Source organism: Callorhinus ursinus, unplaced genomic scaffold (assembly GCF_003265705.2).
Source record: "Callorhinus ursinus isolate GAN/ISIS: 27379988/994484 unplaced genomic scaffold, GSC_fseal_2.0 scaffold9, whole genome shotgun sequence".
Lineage (NCBI taxonomy): Eukaryota > Metazoa > Chordata > Mammalia > Carnivora > Otariidae > Callorhinus > Callorhinus ursinus.
The window spans coordinates 60,894,328-60,917,376 of NW_027397071.1; the positions used below are offsets into that span (position 1 = coordinate 60,894,328).

The following is a 23,049-nucleotide window of genomic DNA, read 5'->3' on the forward strand; positions in this document are numbered from 1 at the left end:
TCTATCTCTCTCATTCTCTCTCTCAAATAAATAAATAAATCTTTAAAAAGAAAAGAACAGAAAAGAAAAAGAGTCAATGGACTATCACAGAATAACAATTTGACATCCCTGAAATTATAATCTAAGTTAATGAGAAAATAATTTGATTTTTAGTCTGATTTATAGGACAGATTTTCAATTGTGATGGTTTTAATAGAAGGTAATATAACTGATTTTTTTTACACATTTTCTCTTTAGTAATTTACACATTTACACATTTTCTCTTATACTACTTGGTTTTGATAATAAAGGAATTATTATGAGGCCAGAATTTTACTAGATAAAAGTGGATCAAAAGTTAAATTTAATTGATCTCAGTACTATGAGAATTAATGCCTGACACTCCCATATTTTGTTTAGTTGGAAATGGTCTTTGGGATATGTTTGGAGATATCACTACTGCTACCCTCACTCCCACACCCAAAATTATGAAAAGGAATCTGTACTTCTAAGCTTCCTCCATTTTACCAAAACACAGACTGTATTTGCTCGTTAGAGCTGACAGTCCTTTGTAATCTGTTTTCCATTTTCACCAAGCAAGCTTCCTTTTTTTTTTAGCTCTCTTATTCTTCTGTCTTGGCTGCGTTGTCAGCTCACTGCTTTCTTGCAGCCCTGTTTTCCTGCCTGCACACTTGATCTTTGAGCAGACACTGTCAGTAACAGCAGTTAACAGAGAAGCAGAAAGGATTGAATACAAACATGCACATTAGTGTATGCAGTGCTGATCTGTGATACTGTGTGATGTTTTCTATTTTTGTTATTAGCTGCTGTCAGAAATTGATACTCACCCTGTGTGGAATGCCTCTGAGAATTTGGGGTTGGGGAAGGGGGCTAGTTTTTCATGTGACTTATCTCTGACATGCAGCAGGAATGAAAACACTCTTCTGCTCACTTGAGGAAAGGAAAAATTTCCAAGATTGAGCTTGCAGAATTTGTGTGGTATATTTAGATTTTTGTTCCTGTGATTTCTATTTTTTGATTTTACCTGATTTTATAAGGGAAGTGGGGGATGACCTTTGCATAATAAGTAGATTGAGGTATGGGAGGAATGGGCTGCAACAATGATTCTCATGGTAAGGGACTGTTTAAAATCTCTGCGACATCACGACCCACATTGTGACCCAGCTGACAAATGGTTAGTGAGCTCCTTGGCCATCTCAAGTGTTTAAAAGTAACAGTATACAAATAGCTTTTATTCTTGGGCTTTTTTTTTTTTCCTTACAAATCTTAAGAACATTGTGCCTACATATCCAAAATATTTGATTTTTGTCTGCATTTAAAATATCACCTCAGAAAGGGTCGAGAAATAAAAATACAGCGTTAAGTTGTCCCCTAAGTATCTCCTCTGGTATAATTTTCCCACTTGCCTTTATGCTACAGCTTAATGGAACCTGAGCTTCTGTTTGGGTGATGTCTGGGATGAAACTGAAATAACAGTCTTGAAGCTCTAAGGAGAAACTCTACTAGTCTGGAGGACTTCTTGAATGCCATCCCCCCTTCTTCATGTTACCTTCTTTCACCTTTACCCCCACCCAAAAATGTATTGCTGCAGAGTTCTATGGATTTTTCTCTCATTTTGTAGAAAAGAAAAATGAAGAGAGCAAGCCAGTGTGTGTGTGTGTTTGTGATTTCAGTACAAACAGTTAAATTTATTACATCAAAAGAAATAGCTTTATATTGTAATTCTGAATCTAAGGTTGCTTAGGACTCATTCATTAGGAATCTAGCTCTGATGGAAGCATGTAAGAATTTAGATAATGGTATCTCAGCCTACAAGTGGATCCTAGAATGTTTGATCTGAAGAGTATAGAAAGAGATAAATGCTAATGCAATTCTTTTTTTACTTAGTATACATTGTTTTATGTATTTGATCAACTGGAATTGATAAGTGGTCCTAAAATAGTTTTTTTGAGCAGAGCGGTATTTGATGGAGCAAACGGACTGTGTATTGACAGTCTTATCCATTTCTTCTATGTTGTTTCATTCTAAAAGTGGTACACACCAGTGATTTAAGGGGAAATTAACACTTCAGTAAATGTCCTTTTCCTTAATATTGTTGACTATTTCTGTTAGCCATTTTCATTTGATTTGACATGGTACTTAAGGGTTAAGCTTACAGAGCTGATGCAACCCCTCCTTTTTTTCACCAGCAATTTTCATTGGACATCATTTCCATAGCAACAGTGAGATCAGTGCAACCTGAGTGTTTCATTGATTATTTTTCTCCTCTTCCTTTTTTAATCTATTCTCTTTTCACCACATTTTAGTGAGAAAGCAATTTTTTTTTTTACAAACAGCTTATATTGATTTCTATTCCATAAATAATTAAAAGAGGGTGGAAACTCTGCCCTTCACTTAAAAATTGAATGTTTCACTATGTATTTAAAAAACGATTCAGGGTTAGGAGGATGGATAACCATACCGGCTGTAGCTGATGTTCTCAAATATTCTTGCATTGTTTGCTGGTCTTCTAGGGAAAAGAATAATGTGGAACAGGACCTCAAGGAGAAAGAAGATACTATTAAACAGAGGACAAGCGAGGTTCAGGTAAGTGAACTGTAAAATTCAGTATTCTATTTCTGATTTAGGAGGATTCATTTTAAATCTATAGGATCATTTACCATGTAATGGTTGTGGTATTGATGAGTAGGTCAAGGGAATACCTGTTATTTATGTGATATAAATATTTGCCTTTTGCAAATATCAGTTTTTCTCTGAATTCTGGCCTGCAAAGATTATACTGCAATGAGAAAGCTGTATTTTTAGCATAAATTTCTAGTTTTGAAAGTATTTTTAAGATAATATTTACCTACATATTATATCATTAAAGGTAAGTTTGAATGAGTTACGATGTAAATATTATTACACCAGTAAAATTAAATGAGTGAGATCATCATCACCATCATCATCATCATCATCAAAACACAAATTGCTTTTTACGAATGTGAAATTTTGTTAGCTAAGGAGACCTAGTGTTTTTAAAGGGCTGTTTCTCATAATACTATAATACTGATAGGATGGGAAATGATATGAAACAATTTAAAATAGCATTTTGTAAGTTGCTTAGTAGCCAGGATATCTTAAACTTTAGCATAATGAGATTTAATTCATTTTCACTAAGTGCTACATTAAGTACCTTCATTTTACAAATAGAAAAGGTAATAAAACTTCAGTTTCTGATTGAGAAATGATATAAAAAGGAGTATTTCACGTATTAAAAATATAGAAAATCGAGCAGTGTTGCATTTAGAGCAGTAAATAATGCATGTGACCATGTTATTGGGGCACTGTTTCCTGAATGTTATACCAGCACATACAGGAGGTTGGATGTAGAAGCACTGTTGTCAGTTGCCAGTAAAAGCATATGGATGGGCCTTCTAAAACATGTTACTTCTATGTTCGATTTCCTTGCTTGTGCTGATAGTTTTAAATGAATGAAAGCTCTAAATTGGTAGATCCATTGTTTTGTTTTGATGTAGGACATACACCAGAGATTGTCTGAGATGTACTGTGCCTGGGTGGAGAGAATGATTTACTGAGAGATTGAGGAAGAAGCCAGAGACTTCTTGTTACAAGTTGGCTATTTTATTAGATTACTACATTTATTATATATACTGGAATTTTCCTAAAGGTGATGGAAAAGTCAAGAGATCATCACTAATATATTTCCCTTTGTGGTAGTGAAATGGGGGGTGGTTACCTCAGTTACATTATTTTTGTGCAGTTTTTGAGCTTCTTAGGAAATGAAAAGAGACATAATTTCAGTAATTATTGCTGAAAATAGCTTAAGAATGGAAGATAAAATAATCTATAGAAGTTTTCTCAATCTGAAGAGATAGATATAGTTACTGATATAATACTGGATAGCTTCTAAATTTAGCCAGATAGTGTTTTAAAGTATGAAGGTTTTTGCAATGGACAGTATTTTGTTATTTATGTACATTTACCTTTTGGTTTTTCCCTACTGCATCTTTTGAGAATGTGAATTTAAAAGGCTGGTTTAGAACAACACTGAAATTTATATTGTTCTTTCAGGCTAAATGGGCTATCCTTGAATATTTGATTTCTTACAATTGTAGAAGTTTTTTATCAGTCAAGATTTCTTCATGATTTTTTTTTTGTCCTTTTTCACTTAGTTGTGATGGTAAGGTATATGTTAAATCTTAAGCTTTGCTAAATCCAGAATGTATAATTAGCAGAGGGAATCTATTTAATTTTTCTGCATTGTGTGCTGTAAATAAAAGGCATCTTGGAGGATGCAGAGTACAGACCAATTCATAATGTTTGAACATAAGTTTGTTGAAAAGATAACATTGGATTAAAGCTTTGTGTTAGTAGATTCATGACTCACTCCACCCCAATACAGGTATCTCTGTGTTATACTTGATAATGAGATACTTAGACTGACATGGATAAGTAACATTTACATGTAATTAACACTTTTCATTTTAGTGATTATTCTCAGTTTTCTGAAGCACTTGGTAATAAGTAGATTTCATTACCTATTGATTAACTCTGATTTACCCATTGGTAATGAGGCACAGACTAAGGAATAACATGGATAATTAAAATCTGTAAGTAACTCTAAGTCCTAGTGCTTTATTTTCTAATTTCTCTGGCAAAAGGCAGTTTACTGGTAATTAATAGCAAAATCAAAGAACTTCAGTGCTTTCTGACCCCACTTTCTAATGTAGGTGCTATTGAGAAATGCCATAATGATGACATCAGGAGAAAAGTAAGGGAATTTTGACCTATTAGTGAGTGTCTGCCTACTCCAAACTCGGCTTTTTTGAGTGTTCTTGCTTTTCTCCATATTTATAAAGTCATAGGTAGTAATTATGTGAGCTCGTATCTCAAGCACAGAAACCAAATTTTAGATGCAACCAAAGTGCCAAAAGACTAGTTCTTTTTTGTTTTGTATCTCTGTAGTCTTTAGTCCTAATATAGGTAAGTTAGAAAATCTGCTACATAATTAATTTCTAAATTTTTGTTTCCTATCTATATTCCTATGAACTACGATCTTGAAAACTTTCAGTTCAAGATTTTTTTCTTGAAAAACAAACCAGCAATTAACTTCAACTTTTTTTCCTGAAATGATCACTGTTAACGCATATGAGGTATACTGCTAGTTCCTCAAGTTCTATGGAGATATTAGGCCCAAAGTGATCCAAGGGGAAAAAGCTATAAAAGGCCATTCTATCTCAAAGGTATATGGTTTGGACTTTTGTTTGTTTGTTTGTTTGTTAAGGGGAGAAGGCAGACCCACATTCTTTCCTACCTCAAACTGCCTATATAAAAATTTATTAAAGTTTTTCTTCTGAAAGTTAAATTAGGAATTCACTCTTCTGTGTGCTTTGCTTCAGTGTTGCATAGAAGTTTGTAGGAACAACATGGTATCTGACAAATTTGAATTCAGATTCTGGTTCTGACTCTTACAAGGTTTGTAATCCTAAGTAAGTAATTTAACCACTCTATACATTAGCTTTCTATTCAGTGATATGGAATAATAAAAATACCAAATACTTAGAGTTGCTGTAGGAATAAAATGAGATAATGCAGTTACAGTGCCTCACCGAGTGATTGGTACCAGGTAAAAGTAGAATAAACGTTCTGATTAGTAGTAGAATTGTATACCCTAACTATCATCTCCTTATTATCTATCCTCCAGCTCTTCCCTCTCTGACTTCTGCCTTCACTTAGGGCTATCTGCACACAGCACTCACCAGTTTGAAAATACCTTTTTTGTTTTTTGTTTTTTTCGGTTATTACTGGCATGTTAGCTACCAATCTGTTTTTTTCTTTTCTTTTTCTTTTTTTCTTTATGTGGACATTTTTTCCTCTTCCTATCCTTTCAAGTAATCCTCTTTAGTCTGCTGTTTACCCGTGCTTTAATTTTTCTTCCCAGAACCAATAATAATCTTAAGGCCAGATCCATTGGTCTTTCCTGCATTGGTTCCTGCTTTCTTGAATTTTGTTCTTTCAGATACTCTCCTGCCTGTCAGACCCTTTGCTTCTGTTGCCTTTGTCAGGGATTGACTGATACATGCCTCCACCTTGTTTCCTTCCTTTTTCATACCCCCTATCTTCCATATGCTGGTGACTACCAGATATTTATCAAGCCCTCTACTTTTTAATCTCACATCTCCAGTTAGACATTTTAGTGTTTCTCATTTCAAAGTCAGTGTATCTAAAATGAGTCTCATTTTGTTGAAAATAAAATTGGCTTCAGTTTTGGACTTTCCTATTTCTGTCAGTGTTTTCTTTCTCATTATTGCCACCCTTTCACCTAACATCTGAAATTTTGAAATCAGATCATAAGTGCTCTTCTTGCCATCCTCTTCTTGCCCTGCTGCCTAAACCAGTTTTAGTATCATGACTCTCAGCTGTGAAGAATCTTTGACTGCTGCCCACTGCCACTGTTAATGATGGGAGGATGTCCTATCTCATGGGTATATTGGAGGTAGGAAAAAAAGATGAGATACAAATCCTCCTCTTGTACTACTTGTTTTTTTATTGTCTGCCTCTAAACTGTGCCATACACATTCTCTTTCTTATTCCTACGCTTATATCTGTTGTTGTGATCTAGAATGTTCCCTACCTCCCTGCTTATGTGAATTCTGCCCATGCCTTAAAGCCCAGCTCAAATCCCACCACTTCTCTAAATAAAACTTTTCTTTCTCTGTCTCTTAGTCTATATTAATCTTTCCTATGTTGGAACTCCCAGAGGAGTGTGTATTTACTTAGATGATATGTCCAATATGTTACCTTCTTGTGCTAGTATAGTGTGTATGATTCCAGTATCTTCCAGCCTCTATTTTAAACTCCTTAAGCTAAGAAATTGTACTGTGGAAAATTTCTTTCACTATATTTGATAATACATTATTACATGAAGATGAATTTAAGGAAGCTGTTGACAATAGAAATGAATAAACTTCAGTTTTGTACATGAAATTAAAAATAGGACAAGGCACACCCAGAAGCCCTACACAGAAAGGATTGGGAGCATGGTAGGTTCACACAGAGTCAGACTTTTCCATAAAGTTCATACTTGTTCATGCCACTCTCATGCAAAAGAAGTTCCCACTTATTTATACTTTATCAGTAAAGGTTCAGTAATCATAGTAATTGTCCTTTTTTTGTTTCATTTTAATCACTTAGGGTTTTTTTTTTCTTAGATGAAGAGGGATGACTTATTTTGGGTAGAAATAAAATTAGATACATGAGCTCAACATTCTTTTCCTAGCGATAATGCTCTTAGAACATGCTGGGAAGCATATGATTGGGAAATAAAGGCAGGCTGTTGGTGAGAATTTCTAACACCCACCTAGTTTAATAGACTTCCTTTCTGTTCTTTGACCTAAACATCTTGCTCTATAGTTGATACTTTTTTTATATTAAGAATACTCCTCAGAGTCCATAGTCAACTGAGGGTTCTAGAGGGGAGGGGGGTAGGGGGAAGGGTTGGCCTGGTGATGGGTGTTAAAGAGGGCACGTTCTGCATGGAGCACTGGGTGTTATACGCAAACAATGAATCATGGAACACTATATCAAAAACTAATGATGTAATGTATGGTGATTAACATACCATAAAAAAAAAAGAATACTCCTATAGGGGCACCTGGGTGGCTCAGTTGGTTGAACATCTGCCTTTAACTCGGGTCATGATCCCGGAACCCTGGAGTCCCGCATTGGGCTCCCAGCTCAGCAGGGGGGTCTGCTTCTCCCTCTTCCCCTCTCCACTGCTTCTGATCTCTCTGTGTCTCTCAAATAAATAAATAAAATCTTAAAAAAAAAAGAATACTCCTATAACTTCCGTTTTGAGAATTAGGCCAACATAATGAATGTACCTGATTATTTCTAGTTTTGGATTAGTCTGTAGAATTTTTAAAATCTATTAAATAGCATTTTTATAAGATTACTGAAATATTTAAAATGCCCCTTGTTCTCTTTAATAATTCTTCAGGTATAGATATAATAGTATAAGTACATGTCTTTATATATATATGCTTTGGGGTTTTTAAATAAGTATTTATTCATAAGTTAGTGGTATTTTTATTTTTTATTCTGTATTTTATGTGAAATAGATGCATATGTATTCATCTTGCTAATAATAGCTTTAATACTTAAGTTACTTCTTAAGTCATATAACTGACTTGGATTGCTAAAATAAATTTTACTCTTTTAATATAGCTAAGAGTTTTCATGTATTTGTTTAAATTCTATTTTCATTACCTCTCTTGCACTTCATGGGGTGTGGAAGGTTGGGGATGAGTTTATAATTTTCATTAACTTGTGTGATTTCTAGAAAACAGGACATTTTCCTTGAAAGTTCTTTTTAAATAAAGCCAAGATACTAACTCAAGGATCCCTTCATTCCGTGATGAGGAATCTTGGATGTGGCTGCTTTGGTATTTTTCTAAAACAGACCTTGGCACTGTGTTACTGTAGTTTTGTTCACTCCATTCTTGCCAGTCTCTTAATTGCTGCTATCCTTCTTTCTTCTGTTGATGGCACAGATAGGCAAGTAGAGCATTACCATGGAAAATAGAGCATAACTAGGAAGGCTTCTGCAAATGTCTTCAGTCATTTACTTGATGGGATGGCATTTGATAGTGCTGAGGTCACGCTCTGAATCAGAAGAGGATTTTCCCAGAGGGCTACCTTAAAGTTAAGAGACAATTATCCTAGTTAGTGGAAGATACTGTTTGCTAGGAGAGTCTGCCACTGCCCTAGTCAAGGGTGTGGGGGGGCGTTGGGGAGGTGGGCAAGGAGGGGAGATGTGCATCTGTTGCCTTCACTTAGTCTCAGGATAAGCAAATCTGTACCAAAAATAAAATAGCCAAGTTTATCTGAATACTGATGTTGATAGGGAAATTGCATTGCAGTGGTGGTAGTATTAACAAGTAATTTTGCGATAAAATTTTGATTCTAATTCTTGTAGTATGTATGTTTGCATCTGTTCATTTTGATTTTGTGCAGTTTAATAAGTTTGCCTACTGAAAAAGTAGGCCCTTTTGTGTATGGATTAGTGTTAATATTTTTTAAGAGATGATTTTTTTTTAAAGATTTTATTTATTTATTTGAGAGAGCAAGAGCAAGCCAGAGAGCACTAGTGGGGTGAGAGCACGAGCAGGGTGAAGGGCAGAAGAAGAAGCAGACTCCCTGCTGAGCAGGGAGCCCGATGTGGGGCTTGATCCTGGGACTCCAGGATCATGACCTGAGCCGAAGGCAGATGCTTAACTGACTGAGCCACCTAGGTGCCCCGAGAGATGATTTTTTTTTTTAAGATTTTATTTATTTTGACAGAGAGAGAGACAGCGAGAGAGGGAACACAAGCAGGGGAAGTGGGAGAGGGAGAAGCAGGCTTCATGCTGAGCAGGGAGCCTGAAGCGGGACTCAATCCCAGGACCCTGGGATCATGATCTGAGCTGAAGGCAGATGCTTAACGACTGAGCCACCCAGGTGCCCCAAGAGATGATCTTTTAGCATATTTAGAAATAGACATTAAGATGGGTTCCCTGGGTGGTTCAGTCAGTTAAGCATCTGACTCTTGATTTTGGCTCAGGTCATGATCCCAGTGTCGTGAGATTGAGCCCCGCGTTGGGCTCTGCACTGAGCATGGAGCCTGCTGGTCCCTCTCCCTCTGCTCCTCCCCTGCTCTCTCTCTCTCTCTCAAATAAGTAAATAAATAAAATCTTAAAAAAAAAGAAATAGACATGAAGAAACATTAATTATAACTGGTTTTAATATGGACATCTATCCAGCTTAGAATATATCACTAAGGTGAGGTATTTTCTCAGTAACCTTTCCCTCGAAGCCTATACTTTTGTGTTACTTTGTGGATTTTTACTACAGCTAGGAAGTGAGGCTGGGAAATTGTGAATTTGTTTGCTCTGTGGAAAAGAAAAGGTCAAGAATGAGTAAATATATTGGCTTGTTTATTCCCTTTCCTTTTGCACAAACTTATCTTCAAAGAGTGTATTTAAAGTGGCTCACTAAAAATACTCGTTTTGAAAAATGTTTCAATTTTTTAAAGGAAACCAGCATTATTCGTACTATTGGTAGTTTTTACATAAAAATTCGGTCACATATGAATATTTTTATACTGGTATGAAACCGCCAGAGATATGTGATACTTTAAAAACTGCAGACTTGACATTTTCAGATTATACAAGCAAATGGGTCCATAGTAATCTTATAAAATATAGAAAAGTATTAAAAAAAACCCTACAATTTCACATTCTAGAGAGAGCCATTGTTAACATTTTGCTATATTTTTTATGAATATACATAAATGGCTTTATATTTATTTGTGATTATACTGTACATGCCTCATATTCAGCTTTTAAAAATTAGCATTATGTTCTAGACATTTTTTTTTTTAAGATTTTATTTCTTTATTTTAAGAGAGAAAAGAACAGGGGGGAGGGGAGGGGCAGAGTGAGAGAGTCTCAAGCAGACTCTGCACTGAATGCAGAGCCTGACTAGGGGCTCAGTCCCACGACCCTGATATCACAACCTGAGCCAAAATCAAGAGTCAGCTGCTTAACTGACTGAGCCACCCAGGCGCCCCGCCCCTAGACATTTTCTTATGTTATGTGACCCATTTAAAGTAAATTTTATTTTTAATTAGATTTACAATAGAAGTAGAGACATCAGAATTGCATCTATCTATAAAAACTAGATATTATTAGAGATCAAGTCTAAGATTTTTTGGTGGGGGGAGGGCTGGGAGAGGGTGGGAAATCAGACTAAAGTATTTGAGGATGGGAAAAGATAACAGATATTTTTTCCTTTCCCCACCCCTGAACATTTTTAATTAAAGGGAAAGAGAAAAAAATTTTTCCACAGGATTCTTAAAAAATGCTTTTTAGGCTAGCATACCATTGTATATAAACTATATAAGAACTTTATGACCAAAGTAAGCTTTTTATGATGGATTATATTCCTAAACCACTGAAATTACTTGAGCTGTAGGTGGCATTTAAAAAAATATTTTATAATTTACTTATAAGAAATTTTCAAACCATTGTAGTGTTCCCAGTTATCGTGTTAAAGTAAAGCTGTTATTCCACCTTCCTGAAGAGTAAGAATAGTACATAATATTATGTAAAAAACACAAATATACAAGCTTAAAGACACAAGAAAGGTGTATGCCACAGTAATGCGCTAATAAAGCAGTAAAGATTATTTCCATATAATGGAAATTTTAAATGTCAGATCAATCTTAGTCTATAGACTATAAAAATATTGAACAGTATAGAAATTTAGGTATGATTTTAATTTAACAGAAAGCATTTATCATAGGTCACTTTGAGGCTCCTATTAATATTTACTTACAGTTCAAGTGCAGAGTGAAGCTTTTCACAGAATGGTAAAAGAACATAAAATCCTTTCTTTTTATCAACCTCTGGCACATTTTCCAAGGGTTTCTACCAGGTACTAGAAGCTTTGTGATAGTTACACATCATTGTTTAATTAATCCTCTGGAAAGTGCTGTGCATTGTACAAGATGTGGAACCTCAAAGAAAGATGAGACATTGGCTCTGTCCTTCAGTTTATTGTTTACAGTTTGTTGTTTACAGTGTCCTACAGTTTATTGTTTATTGTTTATAGTGTAGTATGTGTGATAATAGAGGTTAAGTACAAACTGCTATAGGAGCATAGTAAAGAAAGCTCAAGATGAGTCAGAGGAGATTAAATTTGGCTGGGCTTTGAAGAATGAATAGTGTTTCCAGGTAATGATGGTGTGGAAGGACACTCAAGGCAGAGGAAATGGCTTAGGAAAGGCACAAGGACATTGAAGTATATTGTCTCTCGGAGAAAGAAGATGGTTTATTGAGACTGGGGCACATGAATATAAGGAAAAGAGGGTAGTAGAAGAAGAGGAAGGATAACATGGAGCCCAGAACTGAAGGTTCTCATGTATCTTGTAGGCAGTTTTACTTTATCCTACAGATAAGACGGAGCCATTATATATTTTGCAGAGGGACTAAAGAACTCTACTTTGCATTGAGTTTTTTCTTTTTTTAAGAAAGTTGGACATTTGGAATAGGAAGACAGAAAAACAAAGTATGAATCAAGGAAGGGACAATGAAAACTAGTATGTATTTAATGAGAGCCAATGCCAGGTGCATATCTGAGACTATATCTTCATTTTGAGTATGGATCAGTTAACCGTATAGGCAGGTTAAAAATTTAGGCATGAAAAAAATTTAGGCATGCTGGCAAACTAATGATAAAGTACTAGTGGAGCTTACCATTATGAATCTATAATCACATAGACTCATGGAATGTCCACACAAGAAGAGTCTTTCATGATCATCCATTGTGTGGGCCTTTTTAAAGGAACTTTTTAAAGAAAGCAGCATGATAGTAATTTTACTTTTAGATTAATCAGTTGGTTGAGAAAATATAAGTGAAAATCAGTTATTAAAAGCATTGTTCAATGTTTTACCTAATCACAGAAGCATCTACATATATTTGAAAAATAGCATACTTGTGAGACATTTAGCCTATAGCACTGTATAGCTTAGTGATTAAGGACTCAGACTCTGGAATCAGAACCTAGTTTGAATCCATTACCTGCTAACTATAACTTTGGATAAGTACTTGTCCTTTTGTGCCTCAGTTTTCTCATCCGTGAGATGTGAATAACAATAGTACCTACTTCATAGATCTGTCATATGGATTATAAATGAGTTAATATATGTAAAGAGTCTGGGACAATACCTAGCACATTTTAAGGGCTATTGTAGAAGTCCTTGTTTTGCATGCAGTAATTCAGAGACCTTCTTCTAAGTTTTTCTTTTGTTGTCCTTAGATTCTTATTCTGATGAATGATTGATGGGGTCTTTGAATAGTATGTTATTTAAAAGATATTATTTTTAGAAATTTGTGTTCACAATTTTATTTCACCCTTTTTGAGATCTCTGCCCACCTGCTGCCAAAACATGCCTTAGAGTTATCAATCCCTTCTTCCTTACTTGTGGTTCCTGGAGAGAATTAAGTCCTAATTCCCTTTGGAACCCTTTTTATAAACAGTGAATTAATCTCTCCCCTGTATATCTACAGTGGTACTAATATTGTACCATTCTTCAAAGAATTGGGAAAATAGTCACTCAAATGATCTTCTGTGGTCCAGGTGAGGAACCCCAAATGTTAGAGGACACATAAATCAGGCCATCTTGGCTGCTCTGTTTTATGGTGGTAATGATAATGGCAGTGCTTTCATCTATCTCCCAAGGTCTCTTTTGTATTTTTTTTTAAATAGACTTTTTTCTTTAGAGCAGTTTTAGGTTCATAGTAAAATTAAGCAGAGGGTACAGAGATTTCCCATTGTAATTTTTTAGTTTCTGTAGCCTTTATCATTAAGCAAAAAGTATAGTACATAAATACAGCATTTTCAAAATGATTTATCTTTAGGAAATTCCTTCCTACACTGAGATCTCTATTTTCGTCTATACATTTTTTTAAACTTTATCTTCCATACATTTTAAAGTTTTGATTTTCATACTTAAGTCTGTAATATACCTGGAATTTATTTTTCTCTTTGGTATGATTTAGGGACTTCATTTTATTTTATTTTTTACCATACGGTATATGCCCAGGATATTTATTGAATATTTAATTCTTTTTTCCTTCCAGTCAATTTTTTTTTCCAAGTTCACACCAGACAGGTAATGTGCCGAGGTTGTAGCAAGGTTTGAGGGGAGGCACATGTCACACAGCGAGCGTGAACACCCGGTCATCACGCTTACGAACTACAAAAGGATCCTCCTTCCAGTCAATTTTAATGTCATGTTTTCACATCATTATTTCTGTATATGCCAGACCTGCATCTAAATTCTCTTTTCTGTTCCTTTAATCTATTTGTCTATCCTTGTATCAACATCAAACTGTCTTATTTTAGTTTTCCAGTAATTCATAATACCTAGTAGGTTAAGTCCTTTTACATTTTATTATGCCGTTTCTTTTTCTTTTTTCTTCCAGATGTGTTTTAGAACCAGCTTGTCAGGCTCCTTGCAAAACCTTGTTAGGATTTTCATTGGAATGTATAGATTAATTAGGAAAGAATTGACATCTTTATGATACCATTCATCATTTACTAAATACCTATGGAGTACCTCTGGTATACTGGAAGCTCTGAATATAGCAGTGAACAAAACTCACAAATATCTCCTGACTCATGGAACTTATATTGTAGTGGAAGGAAATAGACCATGAACAAAATAAATAAATTATATGCTCTATTATTCGTAATAGCCCCAAACTGGGAGCAATCTAAATGTCCATCAAATGTGTATTCATACAATGAAATACTCAGCAATAAAAAGGAACAAACTACCTATACATGCAACAACTGAGACAAATCTCAAAAATACTATACTAGGTGTAAGAAGCCAGATATAATAGATTGTATATTGTATGATTTTCCATTTATGTGAAATTTCTACAAAAGGCAAAAACTGGAGCGATGGCAGATCATTGGTTGCCTGGGGCTTCAAATGGGAATGAGGATTAACTTTTTAGATAATGGAAGTGTTGTAAAACTGGGTTGTGATGATGGCTGCACAATTGTATATTTGCTAAAACTTAATTGTATGCTTACAATGGGCAAATTTTATGGGATGTAAATCAAATCTCAGTAAAGCTGTTTAAATGTTATACCAATACAGATGAGCCTTGAAAACATGCTAAGTCACAAAGAAGCCAATCACAAAAGCCAGATGTTGTATGATTTCATCTGTATTAACTATCTGGAGTAGACAAAGCTTATCGAGATAGAAAGTAGATTGGTGGTTGCCTAGGGCTGGGGTGATTGGGAGGGAAATAGAGTGACTTGCTAGTGGGTATGGGGTTTCTTTTTGAGGTGATTGAAAATGTTCTAAAAAAATTGTGATGGTTGCATAACTCTGTAAAGGCATTAAAAACCATTGAAATTGTACACTTTAAATGGGTGAGTTTTACGGTATGTTTATCTCAATAAAGCTGTTTTAGAAAATGAATAAAATTACTGCTATATATGAAGAAGACCTAGGGGAGGGAGGTGGTGGTAATGGTACCGCACTGTAGCCTCACTGTGAGAAGGTTATAGTTGAGCAAAGACTTGAAAGTGATGAGGGTTTGAGCCATATGGATACCTGGAGGAAGAACTTTCTAGGAAGAAGGGATAATTAACGGAAGATCCTGAGAAAGGAGCCTGTCTGGCATATTTGAGGAGCAGCAGTGAGGCCAGAGTGGCTGAGCAAGGGAAACGCAGTAGGAAATGAAGTTGGGAGATGCAGGGCTATTGTGAGGACTTTGGTATTTACAGTAAGGGAGATGGGGAGTCAATGCAGAATTTTGAATAGAGGAGTGACTCATCTGACACAGGTTTTTTTACAGTGACTACTGGGCTGAAAATAAACTGTAGGTAGCCTGGGTAGAAGCAGGGAAACCAGTTAGAAGGCAGCAATCCAAGAGAGAGAGAACAGTGACTTGGACCAAGGTTGAGGGAAAAAGTGGCCAGATTTTGAATGTATTTTGAAGGAAAAAGCAATAAAATTTGCTGACAGATTGAAGATGAGATGTGAGAGAAAGAGAAGAGTCAAAGAACATGCTGGATTTTTTTGGCCAGAGAAACTGAGAGGGGGAGGATTGAAGATAAAGCAGATTTGGGTTGGGGGGTAAATGCCAGGAGTTCTGTTTTTGACATGTTCGAGAAGCTCCTCAGACATCCAAAGAGATTTGAGTAAGCAAATTGGATTTTAAAATCTGGAGTCTATGGGGCGCCTGGGTGGCTCAGTTGGTTAAGCGACTGCCTTCTGCTCAGGTCATGATCCCAGAGTCCTGGGATCGAGTCCCACATCGGGCTCTCTGCTCGGCCAGAAGCCTGCTTCTCCCCCTCCCACTCCCCCTGCTTGTGTTCCCTCTTACGCCGTCTGTCTGTCTGTCTCTCTCTCTCTCTCTGTCAGTTAAATAAATAAAATCTTTTAAAAAAAATCTGGAGTCTAGGGAAGAAATCCTGAAGTAAAGACAGTATTTAAAGCTGGGATTCCTCCAATCTACCAACACAATATATTTAATAAGACTTTATTTTCCCTTGGGGCGCCTGGGTGGCTCAGTCGTTAAGCGTCTGCCTTCGGCTCAGGTCATGATCCCAGAGTCCTGGGATCGAGCCCCGCATCACGCTCCCTGCTCAACGGGAAGCCTGCTTCTCCCTCTCCCACTTCTCTGCTTGTGTTCCCTCTCTCACTCTCTCTCTCTCTGTCAAATAAATAAATAAAATCTTTAAAAAAAAAAAGCCCTTAAGATAGGCTTTTAAAAATTGTTAACATTTCCCTCTCCAAAGAGAATAAATACATTAATTTTCTTGTATTTCAGGATCTGCAAGATGAAGTTCAAAGGGAGAATACTAATCTGCAAAAACTCCAGGCCCAGAAACAGCAAGTACAGGAACTCCTTGATGGACTAGATGAGCAGAAATCCCAGCTGGAGGAGCAACTGAAGGAAGTTAGAAAGAAATGCGCTGAGGAGGCCCAGCTGGTAAAGTTTGGCCATTCGCTGCTGCCTGTATCTATACCTTAGTTGCTTTTCCTGGAAACATTCTTTGCTTCTTGTTGTTGCTACTGTTGTTGTCAGGTGGCAATCTAGTCAACAGTTGGGGCACATGAAGGAGTTGGAGCCCTGTTCATCCAGAAATTGTAGTACTACTTTTCCAAATTTTAGCTGAAAGTGTGGTACCTATGCCTTCAAGTCCCCTCTATTTCTCTCTTAATTGCCCTTCTCTATCAAAAATATGTACTTCCAAAAAAAAAAAACCCACCAAAATAGTAAACTGAACAAATAAACATATTTGCATTATGGAACATTTTAAATGACAATTCTTTTTTTTAATCTCCCTTTCTTGTCATTCACTCCCATGTTACAGATCTCATCCCTGAAAGCTGAATTAACTAGTCAAGAATCACAAATCTCTACTTATGAGGAAGAGCTGGCCAAAGCTAGGGAAGAGCTGAGTCGCCTACAGCAAGAAACGGCAGAATTGGAGGAGAGTGTGGAGTCAGGGAAGGCTCAGCTGGGACCTCTTCAGCAGCACCTGCAAGATTCACAACAGGAAATCAGTTCAGTAAGTCTTTGTGGCAATGAGAAATATGCTCAAATTGGGCCTCACCATATCCTCTTAGTAAATAATACTTTCTCAGTTTGTGTTCCTTTTCCCACATTTTTCGTTCATTTTATACAAGTACATTTCTTGTTGCCTGTCATAAGTTAAAATTGTCATACATCTTGTACATCTGATTATTATCACTGGAGTCATGGCTAGGGGTATGGGTTTAGGTGTAAGTCTGGCTCTGCCACTTACTTCCTGAATCATCTTAGTATCAGATTCCTCATCTTTAAAATTGGAGAATTAGTACTTCTACCTTTTAGGTCTGCTGTAGGGATTAAATGTAAAGGACTAAATGCTGTGACACAGTTTAGCAATAAATGCTAAGTGTTGCTTATTTTTATAAATACCGCCCCCCCATGAACATTTGCTTGTTTGGAGACCTTTATTATTTTAATTAGGGAATTGTTCTTTATATAGATAAACATGCTGTGTTGTGTGGGTCCAGAGTATAGATCTTTTGCTTTGTTATTCTAGGCTTCCCTAAATGGAGAGTAATATTTTATAGAATGATAGTAAGATAGGAGGAGAGAGATCATGTAGCTCATTCTTTTCATTTTGAATTTGAACGAACTGAAGCCAAAGAAGGTTAAGTAATTTACTTATGGTTACATTGCCTTTAAAAGAGCCACAGCCTAGAATCCAGATCTTCTAACATGTAGTCCAGTGTTCTCAGTTAATTATTATGTATAATGAAGTCCTACCCCTTGATATGCTTTCTTCCCCTCTCTTATCTGACAGGTGAATACCTCTCACTCATCTCGCAAGACATAGCTTAACTTTTTATTTCTTTATAGCATTTTCTGAACCCTGCCTGTATTGGACTCTACTTCTGTTACAGCAAGAGTAACATTTTCCCCTGCATATTTGTTTATGTGTCTGTCTCCCCCAGCTGACTGAGCTTTTTGGTCTAGGAACTTAAACATTTTTTTTTCTCTCTTATCATTTAGCACAGTTCTTATCCTGCTGTAGGTACTCAATAAACAGGTACCCCAAAAGAAGGCTGTCCTAGTGGGAATGCTACCAGCTGAATGAATATTCTTTAAAATAATTTTCTTCTTTGAGTTTATTTAAAATTTTTTTAATGAATAATTTACATACCATAAAATTAACAGGTTTTAAGGGTACGATCCAGTGATTTTCAGTAAACTTAGAAGTGCTCAATCATCACAATCCAGTTTTAGAACATTTCTATCACTCCTAAAAGATCCCTTGCACCCATTTGTAGTGACTCCCCACTTCTGCCCCTAGGTAAGTACTAATTTGCTTTCTGTTTCTATAGGTTTGCCTTTTCTGAGCGCTTCATGTAGATGAAATCAAACACTATGTAGTTTTTTTCATGTGGTTTCCTTCACAAGCATAATGTTTTTGAGCTCATCGGTTTTGTAGCATGTACCAACATTATATTTCATTGTATATTTATAAAGTATTTTGTTTATCCATTCACTGCTTAATGAGCATTTGGATTCTTTCTATTTGTTGGCTATTATGAATAATGCTGCTATGAACATTTGCATTGTTTTCATTTTTCTTGGGTATGGAATAGTTGGTTATATTGTGAAGTTATGTTTAAGGTTTTTTTTTTTTTAACTTTAAATTGCCAAACTGTTTTCCAAAGTCGCTATACCATTTCACATTCCCACTAGCAATATATGAGGGTTCCAGTTTCTCCATAATCTTACCAACACTTTATTGTCTACCTAACTGATTTTAGTCATTCTAGTGGGTATGAAGTGGTATCTCATAGTTTCTAATTTGTATTTTTCTTTTTTTTAAATTTTTTTATTAACGTATAATGTATTATTTGTTTCAGGGGTACAGGTCTGTGATTCATCAGTCTTACACAATTTAAAGCGCTCACGATAGTACCTACCCTCCCCAATGTCTTATCACCCAGCCACCTCCTCCCTCACACCCACCTCCACTCCAGCAACCCTCAGTTTGTATTTTTCTAATGACTAGTGATGTTGAATATCTTTTCCTGTGCTTATTAGCCATTTGTATATCCTCTTGGATGAAATGTCTGTATAAATCTTTTGCCCATTTTTAAAAAATGGATTGTTTGTCTAATTATTATTAAATTACAAGTTTTTAAAAATATCTTCTGGATATAAGTTCTTTATCAGATATCTGATTTGCAAATAATTTCTCCCAGTCTCTGGCTTGTCTTTTCATTTTCTTTAAGTTTTTTGAAAGGGAACTTCTTTTTTTTTTTTTTAAATAATTTTTTATTGTTATGTTAATCACCATACATTACATCATTAGTTTTTGATGTAGTGTTCCATGATTCATTGTTTGTGCATAACACCCAGTGCTCCACGCAGAATGTGCCCTCTTTAATACCCATCACCAGGCTAACCCATCCCCCCACCCCCCTCCCCTCTAGAACCCTCAGTTTGTTTTTCAGAGTCCATCGTCTCTCATGGTTCGTCTCCCCCTCCGACTTACTCCCCTTCAGTCTTCCTCTCCTGCTATCTTCTTCTTCTTTTTTTTTTCTTAACATATATTGCATTATTTGTTTCAGAAGTACAGATCCGTGATTCATCAGTCTTGTACAATTCATGGTGCTCACCATAGCACATACCCTCCCCAATGTCTATCACCCAGCCACCCAATCCCTCCCACCCCGCACCATTCCAGCAACCCTCAGTTTGTTTCCTGAGATTAAGAATTCCTCATATCAGTGAGGTCATATGATGATACATGTCTTTCTCTGATTGACTTATTTCACTCAGCATAACACCCTCCAGTTCTATCCACGTCATTGCAAATGGCAAGATCTCATTCCTTTTGATGGCTGCATAATATTCCATTGTGTATATATACCACATCTTCTTTATCGATGCATCTGTCGATGGACATCTTGGCTCTTTCCACAGTTTGGCTATTGTGGACATTGTTGCTATAAACATTGGGGTGCACATACCCCTTCGGATCCCTACATTTGTATCTTTGTGGTAAATACCCAGTAGTGCAATTGCTGGATCATATGGTAGCTCTGTTTTCAACTGTTTGAGGAACCTCCATACTGTTTTCCAGAGTCGTTGCACCAGCTTGCATTCCCACCAACAGTGTAGGAGGGTTGAAAGGGAACTTCTTTCAACGGAAGGAACATATATGAGAAAAGTAGAAAGGACTCTGGATATTATAAATTATCATTGAGAAAATAAAACTGTTTCTGAGCAAGGAAAATAATCTCAGCAAACTATACTACCAAGTGTGCCAGATAATATTTGCTATCTGTAATCTGTGGAATGAATTATATTATCTCTATCTGTGGAAGGAATTGTATTATATCCTTGCATCTGATCTCCAAACCTTAAGAACAAACATACGGGGGCACCTGGCTGGCTCAGTCGGTAGTGCATGTGACAGCGCATGTGACTCTTCATCTCGGGGTTGTAAGTTCAAGCCCCACGTTGGGTGTAGAGTTTACTTAGGAAAATAAATAAAACAAACAAATAAACCACAGACACACACACACACACACACACACACAAATACCACTTTCTTACATTTGACGTAGTGACTTATGTGTCTTTCCCACAGAGGGCAATATTTTCCCATGGGCCTATAAAAAAATGAAAATCCAAATTGTAAATTATCCTGAAACTTTAATTGCTCTTTAAAGCTAAACTATAGCTTTTCTGGAAAAAGGAATAACTGAGGAAAAATTTCTGACTTGCTAAATTTTCATTTATACTTCTTACCTTGTATTTATGGTAAGAAAAAGCAAAGAACATATGTACCTCTGTATCTTACTTACACAATATATACTGTTTTTATCCAAATGTTTCTGGCAATCTGATAGTTTATTGCATTTCTCTTGCACAGTTTGCAAAGAGCTTGTGTTAGTTTTGTGATTTTTTTTTTCTATGTCCTCTAAGTTTATGTAGAGACTAAGGAAGAGACAGGCTAAGTGACAGTTATGTGAGAGGGCCAGACACAGGAAAGCCTAGTTTTGTTCAAGATTTTATTGTCTCAGAAGTAACTATAAGAAATAAGCTGTCTTAAATAGTACTCTTTGGTAGGCAAGTATTTCCATGTACTGCTTCATCTATATGATGGTTATTATTTTAATGTTAAGTTTTTAAATTTTAGACTGTAAAGGTTTAGTGGATATTGAAATTGTTTTAATGGTCATGATAAAAATTTTTTTAAAAGATGAAGTAAGACAGGAGTGTTCTGGAGTGTTCAGAGCTTTTTTGAGTCTTTGGTGCTGCTGACCACCCGGCTTGGACCACCTTAGGACTCCGTGAGCTGACCCGGCTTGACATACTGGTAACTAGAAGCGAATAAACATCATCTTATTGCTCTTCAAACGCATGTGGCCTGAGGTGTTAAAATCATTTTGTGAGCTTCATAGGTTCAGTCAGGGATAAGAAAAAAGTCAGAAGGACCATGGCTGGGAAAATAGGAGATACTGGGCAGCCCTGAAGCAGATGGACAAGAGGAGAGTTCTGCTTCTGGTCCCCACAGAAAACATCTCCCTGGCCTGTATAGTCAGTGATTGTGCCCGACTCGGTGAGAAACACTGCCTTATCCATAAAACATAAAATTATTTTTTCCGTATAACATAAAACTGTTTCTTACATGCACATTTGTTTTCCTAATATACATTGCAAGTTTTTCATGTATAAAAATATTAAATTAACTATTGTTAATAATGGAGTACTACACTATGTGCATCTTTTTTTTAAAGATTTTATTTATTTATTTATTTGACAGACACAGTGAGAGAGGGAACACAAGCAGGGGGAGTGGGAGAGGGAGAAGCAGGCTTCCCATTGAGCAGGGAGCCCGATGCGGGGCTCGATCCCAGGACCCCGGGATCATGACCTGAGCTGAAGGCAGACGCTCAACGACTGAGCCACCTAGCACCCCCACTATGTGCATTTTTAAAACAGAAAGTGAAAAGTCTGATGATTCTACCCTCCTGGAGAAAAACAATGTTTGCAGCATGGTATCTTTTTCGAATTCTGTCTGTACGTAGATGCACCTCTCTGTGTGTGTCTGTGCATTCATATGTATACCTGTACAAGTTGTTTTTATTTAGAAAAAATGAAGACATACTTTGTATACAAAAAATAAAATAAGAAGGAAATAAGACAATAGGAAATATGAGGGTGCATTACATGGAATAAGGATACATACTACTTCATGAAACTTTCACAACTGTATGTGCGTGTAAATGATGCATATGGATGAATGTGTATTACATATATGTGTTTATGTATGTATATACACAGAGAGACCTATCCAAATAAATACATATATTTACTAGGTTAGGATGTAAAATCTATTTCTTTCTATAGATTAAGGTAAAAAAAAGTTTATAAGCCACAACTCAGTATCACTAGGAATATACAAGGCATATGCTGTGTATTACAAATGTCTAGTATTTTGGATTGTCAGTTTAAATTCTGAATATAATGCAATTTGATAGATGCATATGCTTACTGATACCCACGGTTTAAATTTATAAGCACAATACTTATGTCCATTCAGTGAACATAAATTAAGCACTTACAGTATATACATCATTGTGGTAGATTTTGGAGGTACAAAGTTGATAGCAAAAGTTGTGGTCCCTACCCTCAAAGAGCTCAAGGTCTTTAACTTTTTAAAAATGGCATGAGTTAGTGGAAAAGAAATAGGGAAACTTAATTGGTATAATAGTGAGAAATGTAGTGCGCTAGGCACTTTTATACACATTGTCCATTATTTACACAGACCTTTACATTTTACAGAGTTCTTTCAAATATATCTTTGCTTCACTTAATCATCTGTGGAGATAGTTCTTACTCACTTTATGGATTAAGAAATGAAGGCTTGGAGAGGTTACTTCGACTAAGATC

At 36.0% G+C, this 23,049-nt stretch overlaps 1 protein-coding gene and 1 non-coding gene across 5 annotated transcripts in view; one reads left to right on the forward strand and one right to left on the reverse strand.

Annotated features, from left to right (window-relative positions):
* The window catches only part of EPS15 (epidermal growth factor receptor pathway substrate 15), a 139,659-nt gene that overhangs the window by 83,051 nt on the left and 33,559 nt on the right, over positions 1–23,049 (forward strand). For all 4 annotated transcript variants that reach the window (XR_012379485.1, XM_025871587.2, XM_025871588.2 and 1 more), the window contains 3 exons: positions 2,514–2,586; positions 16,405–16,566; positions 16,952–17,149. Coding sequence is in view for 3 of the 4 variants with exons in the window: in XM_025871587.2 (XP_025727372.1) it covers positions 2,514–2,586; positions 16,405–16,566; positions 16,952–17,149 (433 nt within the window). In the remaining variant the exon portion in view is untranslated. The remainder of the gene's footprint in view (positions 1–2,513; positions 2,587–16,404; positions 16,567–16,951; positions 17,150–23,049) is intronic.
* Positions 13,709–13,814, reverse strand: LOC112824097 (small nucleolar RNA U13). Its single transcript, XR_003208228.1, has one exon. It is a non-coding gene; the product is annotated as a small nucleolar RNA U13 (small nucleolar RNA).